Source organism: Falco biarmicus, chromosome 8 (genome assembly GCF_023638135.1).
Source record: "Falco biarmicus isolate bFalBia1 chromosome 8, bFalBia1.pri, whole genome shotgun sequence".
Classification (NCBI taxonomy): domain Eukaryota; kingdom Metazoa; phylum Chordata; class Aves; order Falconiformes; family Falconidae; genus Falco; species Falco biarmicus.
The window spans coordinates 2,134,133-2,146,138 of NC_079295.1; the positions used below are offsets into that span (position 1 = coordinate 2,134,133).

The window sequence follows — 12,006 nt, forward strand, 5'->3', positions numbered from 1 at the left end:
AAGGGACCAGTAAAATTCTGTAACTGAAGTATTTTGGGCAACTGTTCATACCAGCATCAGCACAGAACAAGAGAAGATGTCTTTGTGGCTTCCTCTAAGGGGACAGCATAGGCTCCTTTAAATGCTGGAAGCAGTTCAGGTGCTGGAAACCCTTTCACATGACAAGTGAAAGCCCTGAACTCTCTTGTATAACCTATATATTTTTTTTCTTTTTACAAGAAGATTCATTGACCTGAAAGGAGGATTACTGACTAAAAGACACGAGATTCAGGCTACCAGGCAGAAATCCTTACTAATCTTTGCTAATCTTATGCCTGCTTAAACTCTGCTTTCAAAAATATCTGTGCAATCACTTACAAAACAACCTAAAGGCAGACCAATGCCATTAATTACCTTTATCCCTCAGCATATCTCTCTCATCTGCCTCAAAAGAAAAGCTTAACCTCCCAGTTAAAAGTTTTCCTTGGACTTAGAGGTTCATGGAGGACAGGGAGCTGTGGGCTGCGTGGGGAAGGCAAGGTCTGCATTGCATTCCCGGGGAGAAGTTTGGCTCCTGCTCTGCCACAGACCTTGGGTCCCCATTAGCCGATCCCCTGCGCTTTCTGTCTCCACGTCCCTCACGCATCCAGTGAGGGCACGCCACCTTGGCAGACGGATGCAGGAAGCAGAAATACTGCATAGCGCAATAGCATTAAAATAATGACAGTCCCAGCCATGGGAGTCCGGAAGACTCATGGGAGCCCTTCCAGGAAAAGAGGACAAACCTCTCCATTCCTTGAATAGGTGTCACAAAAAAATGGTGATTTCTTCACCTGTTTCCCTGCCACCTGGCACAAACCAACCACTTGGCAGGGACCTCACAGGAATGAGGTGCCTTCTCCAAGAGGAAGACACTCACTTGCTAAAATACAGCATGAGACCAGAGGCTGCACGCCTTCCTCCCTGCCACCCTGTGTCCTTGCAGCCCTCCCGCGCCTGTGCCCCATCCCGCAGTGCCGAGCAGGGCACGCGTCAGGCCCCACTTGCCCGCTCGCCCACGCACAAGGGCTGACCCTCTGCCACGGCAGGAGGCAGAAGCGCAGCTGTGCTTCGCACCGAGTCTCTCTGGCAGACACAACCACACAGGCAACAGTACTAAATCCCTGCCTGACGTCTCAGCCACCCTGGATGCCGTTAGAGGCAATTTTCTGTCCAGCTGCCCGTTTTAATGGGATGTGCAGTTAAACAGATTCATCCTTTCAGCTTTGCTCTGCAGAGCCTTCACTCTCCAGCCACTGCTGCTCCCATCCCAGGGAATGACACAGTGCTCTCCGTGTCTCTCTCTTGCAGGCAGGCACATTGCTCAGAGAAGTAGCTCTTGCCAAGTATACAACCTAGAAAGCCACCTGCTCCACTTTTGTTCTTTGAACTCCCTGCAATCAATTTGGCTTTCCCAGGAGAAGGTGCAACTGTTTTCAGTGCAGGAGGAAACAGAGGATTCACGATGTGCTATAAAAGCACAGCCAGTCCCAGGGAAAAGGTTCATTTGCCTCACTGAGGGGGCTGAAACCGTTTATGTGGGAGCAGCAGACACACCCTAGGATCCCTGATGCTGACCTTCCAAACTTCATGACACTGTCCTTGGGCCTGCTTCAGTCTCCTGAAGATTATCTTCATGTTCCCATCAGGCCAGGTTGCAATGTTAGTACCATACAAAAGAAGATGTGGCACATTACCTTCCTGATAGGTCTCCGTTTCCTCCCTGTGGCTTTGCTCCTGCCAGAAATGCCGCTCTGCTCGGGACTGCGGTGTCTGGCATTTGCTACAGGGAACTCTCGGCTGCCCACCCCACGGCAGGGCCACAGTCCACCTCAGGCCACAATGCACAAGGCAGCGAGCACACAGTCCGTGGAGCTGAGAGCCACCCTTTCTCCTTGTTTTGCAGATGTGAGGGTTCAAACCGTTTAGTACCACAAAACCGCTCTTAGTGAACAACAGCAGCATCTGCCCCGATGCCTTTACAGGGTAACCTGGATCCCCACAACCCCACCACCATCTTTATTGGGCTCTCTTGGCCAAAGTATGAAATGACTGAAGAGATATATCACTTGGCCTTGTACAAGTGCGCACCTTGTGACGAGCTGTATTTTATGCAGATAAGGGCTTTGTTTCTCTCCAAGGGTTTCTACTACAAATACTTTTAAGGTATGGCATGAAGGAGGCACTGTTAGGATAAACCTGATCCTCTCCTAAAGGATACAGTTAAAACAGGTGGGACAAACCACGACCCAAAAATACCTGATTCAGCACTGATAGTAAGGTTTAGCTGCCCAGGAAAACCTCCCTGGCACAGGATGGCTGGCAGCCCCATGCACAGGGCTGCTGCCACAGGCAGTGACCGCCACCGCTGACCCCAGGAGCCCACCCCAGTCTCCCCGTTGGGCTGAGATGCTGCAATTGTGCGGCTTCTCTCAGCAGGAGCCCCTTGGCCCTGGCTTGGGGAGCTCCCAGGGGCGGGAGGGTACTGCGCAGGGATCACCAAGCCTCTTGCAGCACCGAGCCTTTCCAGGATATGGCTCAGCGTACCTTCTGCGTCCTGCGTAACTTCTAGGAAAAGCCAGGTCTTACAGCTTCCTGCTTCTTTGGGTACCAGGGGCACATAGGCTGTTTTTTCTTGCTGGATAGCTGGGATCCATAGGCCCCAGCACGCAAGGCTATCCAATAAAAATTCCTCACCAGGCCTAGGGATGTTTCCCATGTACATCATTACTAAATAGTATTTAGTCAGTTTTCACATCCCATTCATATAAATAATTGGAAAAATCAAAACTGGTGCCATTCTATCTTCATTAATGCTGTCGTCGTCTGACTCTACCTCAGAGACTTTCAGCTGTCCTTAATTTGATGCCTGGTAGAAACATTTTTCCTGTGGACATTCATGTTCATTTGATGTTAATTATGACCTTTAAGCAGTAACAAAAAAAAAAATAATCCCCTGGCAACAGCCTCTATGCACAAAGAGAGTACGTCAGACCACAGTGTCAGTTTTCACATAACATCTCTCCTCAAGACCTGGGAGAGACAATTCTAACTGAATCACAGATACAGGTTTATTGCAATCACCTTGCTAGGAAATATCAAGTTAGAATCAATTAAAAAAAATAATTGTATTCTATCAACTGACACACCCCAGCACAAGCAGAAGTGCTTCGTAGTATCGTTCAATGGCATTAATTCTCAGTACTCATTGTAGGTCTTCTAACACATCCCATGATAGGAGAACATTGCCGAAATAAAAAGTCGCAATGTGTTTAAAGCGCCCAGTGGCAGGGGCCAAGCAGGCCATGACGAGCAATGCAAGTATCAAAAGACAAACAATCTAGGCGCAAGTCCATGTGTGGTTTTCTGTATCTCAGCAAAGAGGTCAGCTGTGCCAACAGCCGTGTCTTGCTCACCGACAAATAGCTCGAGGTAACACCTCCGTCCCAGCACGCTGGCTGGCAGACGGAGCAGTGCCGGCGAGACGCAAAGGCTGCTCCCGGAGGGCTCTCCCCAGTCAGCCCTGCCAGGCTGCCCCAGGGGCTGAGCTCTGCAGACAGCCTCCACCCAGGGAAAAGCTTTCCTTTGCAAAATGGTTGATATGGCACAGGACTGAAACACCAGAGAGGAGCAGGCCACGGCAACGCTGGAAGTTTTCACGACTCCTGACCCACAGGTACACCTGGGTTTGCTGATCCCCCCAGCCTGCTGGATTGCAGGCGGTTACTCGCACACATCCTGCCTCCACTCAGACCCTAAACAGCACAGCAGAAACATGGGATCAGCTCCCGCTTGCCTTGCAGCAAGTCCTAGCCAACCTCAAACACAGTTTGCAAACCTGAGCCAATCTCATGGAGCTGGTGTTTTGGGTTTACTCAGATGACAGCTCTTCAGCTCTGCGCTCACTCACTTCCAAAACGTTTTGGCTGATCTGACAAGGGGCTATCCAACCACCTCATCCGCTGCCCATTGCCGTATACCTCTATAAACTGTTTTCTTTGCCAGCGCATCAAATACCTCAGAATAATTCTGTTTCCAAAGCACAGTCTAATGGCAGTCCTGAGGCTGGGACAGGCCTCAGCAGAAATTAATGGACCAGTCTGTGTGGGCGCCCAGCTACTTACAGACAAGATCCTGGTGAAATGTAGTCACAGCATTAGCACGCGAAGTTACAGTTTGGCTCTGGTGGGAGCCGAGCCCACTCATGCTGCAGTTGGTCTGAGCCTCCTAAAACCGGCACTGCCAGGTGGTCTCTGAGTGAGCAGCCCCACAGCAGCTGCCGCCGGCCAGGGGCAGCCCCACACATCCCAGAGACGGCTCCCTGTGGCCTTGGGCCAGGTGCCCACCAGTCCTGCACAAATTATTTCCTTCTTACTGCTCGGACTGCGTAAAACCTAGAGACAACGGAGGAACACAAAGGAAAGGAGTGAATCAGATGTCTGCTGGTGCCGAGGGGGAGCCGGTGACGCAGCTCAGCCGTAGCCGTGCTGCCCTGGCTTCGGGAACACCTTGCGCAGGAAGGCTGCTGCAAACCAGCAAAGCAGGGCTGAGCTGCGGCCCCTGAATCCCAAAGGCAAAGGTAGGAAGGACAGTACATCACCAGCAAGCAATGGACTTGCCAGTATCAGTACGTTCTTCAGTACTTTGTTTCAGCCTCTCTGGCACAGTCTATTTCTTAATTTTTCATTTTGGGAGACCCCAGCAGCAACCAATACTTTGGTCTATTTGCTTTGCACAGGAGGGAGCCGCAGCACCACTCGCCCTCTCCCCTGCACATGGCACACATGCTGCAATTGCAAAGCTGCAAAACCCCTGCCGTGCTTTGCTGCCAGTACTCTTTTCCATCCATCAGCATCACAAATAATCATAGCAGCTCCTGCTGTCTGAATCATAATTTGTATCTCCTTTCTAATTGTATTATGTGCAGCTGGTCCACCAGACCCTATCTGAGGAAGCATACAAGTAATTTATCTGTATTCCTCTGTTCTCCCCATATGTGTTTCCAGACAAGTCAGATTAATACTGGTCTTTGCATACTTCTAATCTCATCTCCATCTTGTATACCTAGCGTCTTATTTAGCTGCATTTTCAGCTGCCATCCGAAATTAATGCTTCATCTGCCATATTCAATCTCTTCCCGTATTCTAAACTCTTGATTAAATATACCTCAGAGACTGAGGATGAACTATAGGCATTCAGTCAGGTTGACTTTGAGGACTAATACTTTTGGGTCAAAAAAGTCTATCGGTTTTGTCTTAAAAAGACCCACAACCTGATACATTACAGCAAGCAGCGATATCTACGATGCTCTTGGTGGCACATATATCACTGAAGCAAAGCAATTTTGTGATTTTGCATGCCAAAGTCAAATGAGGTAATTTAATGAGATGTCACTTAAACTGATTGACACCTGCAGCCAGAAACCAGGCTGAACAGTGCTCCTACCCACCTGGCCACAGCGACGAGCTGCTCACCCCGCGCCATCAGCACTGCAGCCCCCACCACCGTGAACCTGCCCAGCTCCAGGAGGACTCTGCTGGTGGGAATGCTGCTGGGTCGCGGGGCCACGGCCATAGACTCTCCCATCCACTGAGGGTTTCTCCCACAGCCACCCCGTTACCACACTAATCATGGGTCAAGGATAAGGCCAATCGCCACCGTGCCCCCAGCTCTCATGGAGGTCTGTGCAAACTTCTGCTGGTGGAAACCAACCCCACCGGTCACCAAGCGCTCCCTGCCCAAACAGCCCTTCACTGCCACTGCAGGGAGGCTGACGGCTTCTGCTGGGGGCTCTTGGGCAGCACTCACTCACACAGGCCCCCCCCCCAACCCAGTATCCCTCCCCACATGTGACATGTTGAAAGGCCACCTCTGCTCCATGCTGATTTACTTTTGGCCTCAAGTATCACTTTTGCTTCCCAACCCTACAATACTCATATCTTAATAAATTAATGAGTCCCTGCTGTGCAGTTAAACAGGAAAAATACTTCTAACACCACCAATAACTCAAACTTGCCTTTGGAATCATTCATTTTTCTTCCAGTTTCCAGAGCAGGGTGGTGTGGACTGTGGACAGCAAACAGCTGTCAAATGTAACACTGCATTCTGCTCATGCGCTGTCTGCTGAGATGTTGATTTCTGCGCTTTTTCTTGAAATTACTCCATGAGTATTTTCTGCAAAAGCAATTTATTCATAAACTGTTTCAAACAATCAGAGCAGAAAATCCGCATTTAAAACATGACCCACTTGATCAGGGACATGTTCACACAGTACTCTGTTGCAGACAAACAGCTGGTGGGACGGCACTTGCATCACACTTCTGGCCCGGTCGTTCACATTTTGATTACTGAACTCACATATTCCTCAACATTACCTTAAAAAGGAAACATATTTTTAGGCACCTGCTGTGGAAAGTGAATGCAAGACTGCTCAGCCCGAGTCTGTGCACAGGCAACCCGAAAGGACCATGCCTGAAGAGTCTCGAACAGCAGTCATGCTTCAGACCGGGAAACGCTCCCTGGCCGTCCTCACCAGTGCCCGGGGAGACATGCCACCTCGGGTGCGGCGTGGCAATTTGTAGACAATTTTACAGGTACCATATTATGGGAACCTTTGGATTTTCACGCCTGCCCAGGGAGGTGAGAGGGGCTGCCAAGGGAGGGCATTCGGGTGCTGGTGGTCGCTCTGTTCCCAAGCACACGTTCACTGCGCCCAGACGCTTTCAGCCTTCACAGTCACCTTCCTCCTGCTAAGCACCGCACTTTACAAGAAAAGCTCAGATTTATTGAACACGTACATCGTCATCTACTGCTCCTGCAACATGATCCGGGGGCCACCACACCCAGCCCCACAGCAAGCGGTGGCAGCAAGAAGAGATTGCTCCTGTGACCCCCTCACCTTCTTTCCTGAAGCTTCCCCTGTGTGAGGCTGCTATTGCTATAGCAGGGGGACAGAGGCCAAGGAGGCTACGACCTGATGTTTTAGTCTGAACAGACAGGGGAGATGGATTGTTATACAGGAAAGCTGTTTCTTGTGCATGCCATTAGCTGATAACAATGTACTTTGGGAGGTGAATCTCAGGAGGAGGAACATGGAAAACTCTCACCTTGTTTGCACTGGGAAGCTGCATTATCCCTTTAAAAATGGGGAATAAAAGGCATGAAAAATTATACAGAAAGCAGCAGAACAGCATAGTGCTTGAACTCGTGCTGGGCTCAGGAAAGGGAGGGGGAAGGGGTCGCTCCTGCCAGTCGTACCAGCACATGAAATTTGGTAAAAACTATTCCTGCTGATTTAAGATTAACCAGGTCTGTGAACAGCCGGACTAATTCAGCTTCTCCCCATGCCTCACGACTGGATTCCTTCATGTACATAAGAAGCAAAATTCAAGTGAAACCTCTGCATCCAGCTTTCTCCCTGGCCCCAGAGCCCCACACACAGCTAGGGGTCACGCTGCAGCCTCCTGCCCCAGGGCAGCCGCTGCTGGGGTCTCTCTGAGCCACCTGCCCTGTCCTTGCTTGGGAAACGTGCAGGAACTCGACACCTCTGCGGTGGCTGCCCCTCTGCCACACTTGGCTGAAGGTGCAGCTTGGTAGGGGCCAGACACACAAGCAGGTGGCCAAGGGACCCCTGGGCACTGGAGGCACCGGTGCCCTCAGGAGAGGGCAGCAGGTCGCGGCTCAGCGCTCCTTGCACACACTGGCTCACCTGCACTCACTGGCGGCAGGGCTCGGCAGGCACTGGTGTTACTGGACAGCCCAAACACCGTGCCTGGGTGTTCTCCCAGAGCACCAGCACGCTCAGAGGGGTTTCCAAAACGCGTAACCTAATCTGGCCATGGGAAGTAAAACAAAATCGTATAATCACTTAGGTTGGAAAAGACCTTGGAGATCATAAGTCTAACCATCAACCAGCGCTGCCCAGCCCACCACTCGGCCATGTCCCCAAGCACCGCATTTATGTGTTTTTTAAATACCTCTAAGGATGGTGACTCCACGTCCCTGGGCAGCCTGTTCCAGTGCTGGACAACTGTCTCAGTGAAGAAATTTTCCCTAACATCCAACCTAAACCTCCCCTGGTGCAACCTGAAGCTCTTTCCTCTTGTCCTGTCGCTTGTTACCTGGGAGAAGAGACCGACACACACCCACCCCCCCCCCGCAGCCCCCGTCAGGCAGCTGTAGAGAGCGAGAAGGTCCCCCCTGAGCTTCCTCCTCTCCAGGCTGAACCCCCCAGCTCCCTCAGGCGCTCCTCACAGGATTTGTGCTCCAGCCCCCCCAGTGGCTTGGCTGCCCGTCTCTGGACACGTTCCAGCCTCTCAACATCCCTCTTGCAGTGAGGGGCCCGAAACTGAACCCAGGATTTGAGGTGCAGCCTCACCAGTGCCGAGTACAGGGGGACAATCACTTATCATCATCAGTCTTATCTATAGATAAGAGAGCGATACAGGGACAATGAATGCTGTGAAGATGCAGGACACTGGCAGAGCTGGAATGAGAACCCAGGCAGATTCACTCCTGTACTCCTGGCAGCCACCACCACACGCCAGTCCCCAAGAGCTTCTCTGATTTCCAGTTGTTAAAACACACTGTAAACAACTGCAAATACCCGTGACACTTTCCAGACATCACTTCCCCAGAAGCGATACAGATAATATCCACCCATTCAGGTGCAACATCAGGCAAATCGTACCAGCACGGGGCCCACAGAAGGTTCCTGTGCCGCTGCAAGAAGCCAGGCACACCATGGGACACTTCCCCGAAGGCCGGGCCGTCAGCCCCCCCTGTGTTGCTGCTGTTGATGCTACGTAAGTTTTTTCCATGTGTTCTCCTTCAAGGCTAAGTTTTTATCACACCAATTGCCGCTTTAACATGCGCTTCCACTCCCAGTGACTTCAAAGGGGCATGGAGGAAGGTGAGACGAGCTTTTGCTGCCAGCCCTCCCCGTGCCCGAGGGAAGGTGGAGCTGCTCCTTCAGCCGCGGGGCACCAGTGCCAGGAGTGGCCCTGGCTGCTCCAGGCAATCCGGAGTGCCCGAGGTTTTCTGCTCCCTGTATTTTGGCACAGAAAGCCACGCAGCACGACCCTGGCCCAGGTAAACATGGCATGAAAGGTGTGTGCGTGCATGCTGTGGGATTTCTGTCCGGCCACGATCTTCTGGGTCTGCAAATAGCTACAGCGCGAGAGCTATGTGGTACCCCCTTCCATGTGAGCACAGAAAGCGAGCCCTTCGCCATGCAACTTTATGTTCACTTGTTTACAACACCGGGGAAGGAAGGAGGACTAGAAGGTGTTTTGCCAGCGGTTCCTGTACAGACATTAGGGTAGCCTTTTAAATGGAGAAAATCAAGCTGTTTCTAGTTTAAATGAAGCAAGAGATAAAGCATTCACCCTTCCTGAAGTACCTCCCCCTTCCAAGAAAGGTGCTTTCTGAAGGCTGGTCCTTCACAACCGGTGCTGCTAGCTGAACCGCTTCCATCCTCCCTGACTGTACATACTGAAGGCCAAGTGCTGTTTTTCCTATAAACACAAGCCGTGATGCAACCAGGAAGGTAACCCAGGAGGGCAAAAGGTGAACATGCACATTAGACGATTGATCTGGGCTTCATGCCTTGCCTGAAACCCCAAACCCACCCCTCTCCAGACCTTAGCTGAATACACACTCGTAATCTAATGGAGAGATTAAGGACTGAGGGCTGGATCTTAACCAGTATGGCAAGTTTTATGGAAATAGTATTTAAAGCACCTGAGTCATAACCTTTACAATAATACACTTCTTACCGAGCAGAACCTTCTCTCAAGCAACTTACCCACTCTAACCCACCTGTACCCAGGTCTCACCGGTTACCTTCTGTGTTAAATCACTTTAAAAACATGGGTCAAAGTTGTTTCATAGCTTTACTCTCTCAGTAATGTGCAACATGAACATAATAGTGTTATTAAGAAGTCAAAAATAACTTAACACAATAGCTATATAAGATTCTCCAATGGTCAAACTTTCAGCAATTACCTTTTGTTAAGTTCAGAAAATTAGCATATTTGTTAATCAAATTAATTTAAAAAGTAGCTTTTCAAAATAAAAGCAATGCTTTAAATAAATATAGTCTTTTTTATAACCATAAAACACTTAGTCCTGTTAAAGGTAACACAAATACTACACTCAAGCACAGTACTTAAACGATTGAAATGTTGTGAGCATACATGAGCTGGACACTGGGAGGGACGAGGATGCGTTGCTTTGTGACATTCTCCGTCTCCTTCCTACAGCGGCATGAAGAGGCATCCAATTCTCAGAACTGCCCTGAACATACGACACATGTCAGGGTATTTGTAACTGCTGCACAAAAATGCTGGCACCCTGGTTTTCCCCCAAGCTGTGTCTCTACCCTACATGTGCAGCAGTTCCACTGCCTTGCTTCAAATTTCTAGCAGAGCATGATTCTTAACCACAGCGACGTCAAGGTCAGATCCTGCTTGCCTCATCCTACTGACTTCAACACGCAGGCAGAAGGCGGCAAGGCAGTTTGGCCTCTCACACCTCTCGCGCTAGAGCTCACAGCTTGTGAAATCCGTAACACCTGCCTCCCAATAATGCACCACTGAGCAATCCAGAGCAGCCTGAAGCTCACCTTCGGGGTTCACGAAGGATATTCACAGCTCTCCTCGTAACTACGGGGCTGACTAGCTATGCTGGTCACTAGACGGGTTAATGCCTACCAGCAAAGGCTGCTGCTGTCCTGTGGATCTACAAGGGGGCAATGATTTACTGGAATGAAATAAATGAGCCAGTTTTCCTGTTAGTACGTGCTATATGGGTGTACCCTGAAGAGCGGTTTGCTAAAATTCAGTGAAATACACACCTCGGATCTAATCATGATCTATCCAGCAACGCTGACCATTAAATATCTCGTTTACGTGGTTTGAATTGTTTGTTAAGAATCACGTTCAGGGTCTGCGTGAACCACTGGTTTTGCCCTCGCAGAAACAGCTGTTGGTGGCATTTATTGTTGTGTTTTGTTTAAACAGTGTAACAGTAATGCAACCTATAAGTTAAATGATAAAAGCTGGAAAGCAAAATAAAGCACAAAACTGATACAAGTACTCTATTTGTTCTGATCTTCAGAATGAACAGGCCTACTCAAAGATGACAAAGGAATAAATTAGCAAACGGCTAATGTAATGCATGAAAGGGCATCTACGGGATTTGCATGTGTGCGCACACACGCACTTGCGTACAGACAGCTTGGCTTCATTAGAAATTTCACTACCAGAGTTTAACTTAGATAAATTAACTGCATTAAAATACTGACATTGTGAGGATTTTAATACTATCAACACCCTGTAGAGGGCATTCCTGTGTGAATTTTTAAATGCTTTAAAAAAATAGTTTAGAGTTATTGAAATCTGTGACAAATGCGACAGCTCTGCCTCCCCTCACAGCCTCCCGTTCTCATCTCCGGTATCCTTCTCCTGTATCGCCTCCAGACACCGTTTTGACTTGGCGTCTGCATGTCCGCTTCCAGTTTTGCTCAGTCCGCATGACAGGCACGCCAGTTGGATCTGCTTCATGTTCTCCAGGGCTTCGTTCTTGGCGTTCTTCAGGAGATCTCCTTGGCCCTGAGGATGTACAGACACACATGCAGGAGAGAGTCAGGGGTCGCACACATCGCTCGGGACAAGAGCGGCAATGCTGCTCTCGTGCCTCTGCCACACTGTTCAGCGCTGTGGGACAGCTCTCAGGTCCTGCCTCAAATCCCCTCTGCCCCCCACGGACGCCAGCCCCCGGGGCAGGGGCTGAAGCCCCTCCGGCAGCCTGGCACCCAGCCCGGTGAGGAAGGCAGCAGCCAGCACAGCGGGCAGGGTGAGCAGGCCAGGCACCCACCTGCCCCCACTTTGGGTCCCCCCCGGGAGGTGATTCGGGCCTGGCTTTACGGAGCCCGCAGGGGGAAGGCGTCCCCTCCCCCACAGCCAGCAGCAAGGATCTGCCAGGGAC

The 12,006-nt window shown here is 50.3% G+C and overlaps 1 protein-coding gene across 4 annotated transcripts in view; it reads right to left on the reverse strand.

Annotated features, from left to right (window-relative positions):
* The window catches only part of PLCL1 (phospholipase C like 1 (inactive)), a 228,960-nt gene that overhangs the window by 13,418 nt on the left and 203,536 nt on the right, over nt 1-12,006 (reverse strand). For 3 of the 4 annotated variants that reach the window (XM_056349480.1, XM_056349482.1, XM_056349483.1), the window contains exon 6: nt 9,893-11,630. The exons of the other annotated variant lie outside the window; for it this stretch is intronic. In XM_056349480.1, the coding sequence (XP_056205455.1) occupies nt 11,448-11,630 (183 nt within the window). In that variant the 3' untranslated portion in view covers nt 9,893-11,447. Of the gene's footprint in view, nt 1-9,892; nt 11,631-12,006 lie in introns of those variants that run through there. 4 annotated transcript variants of the gene reach the window in all.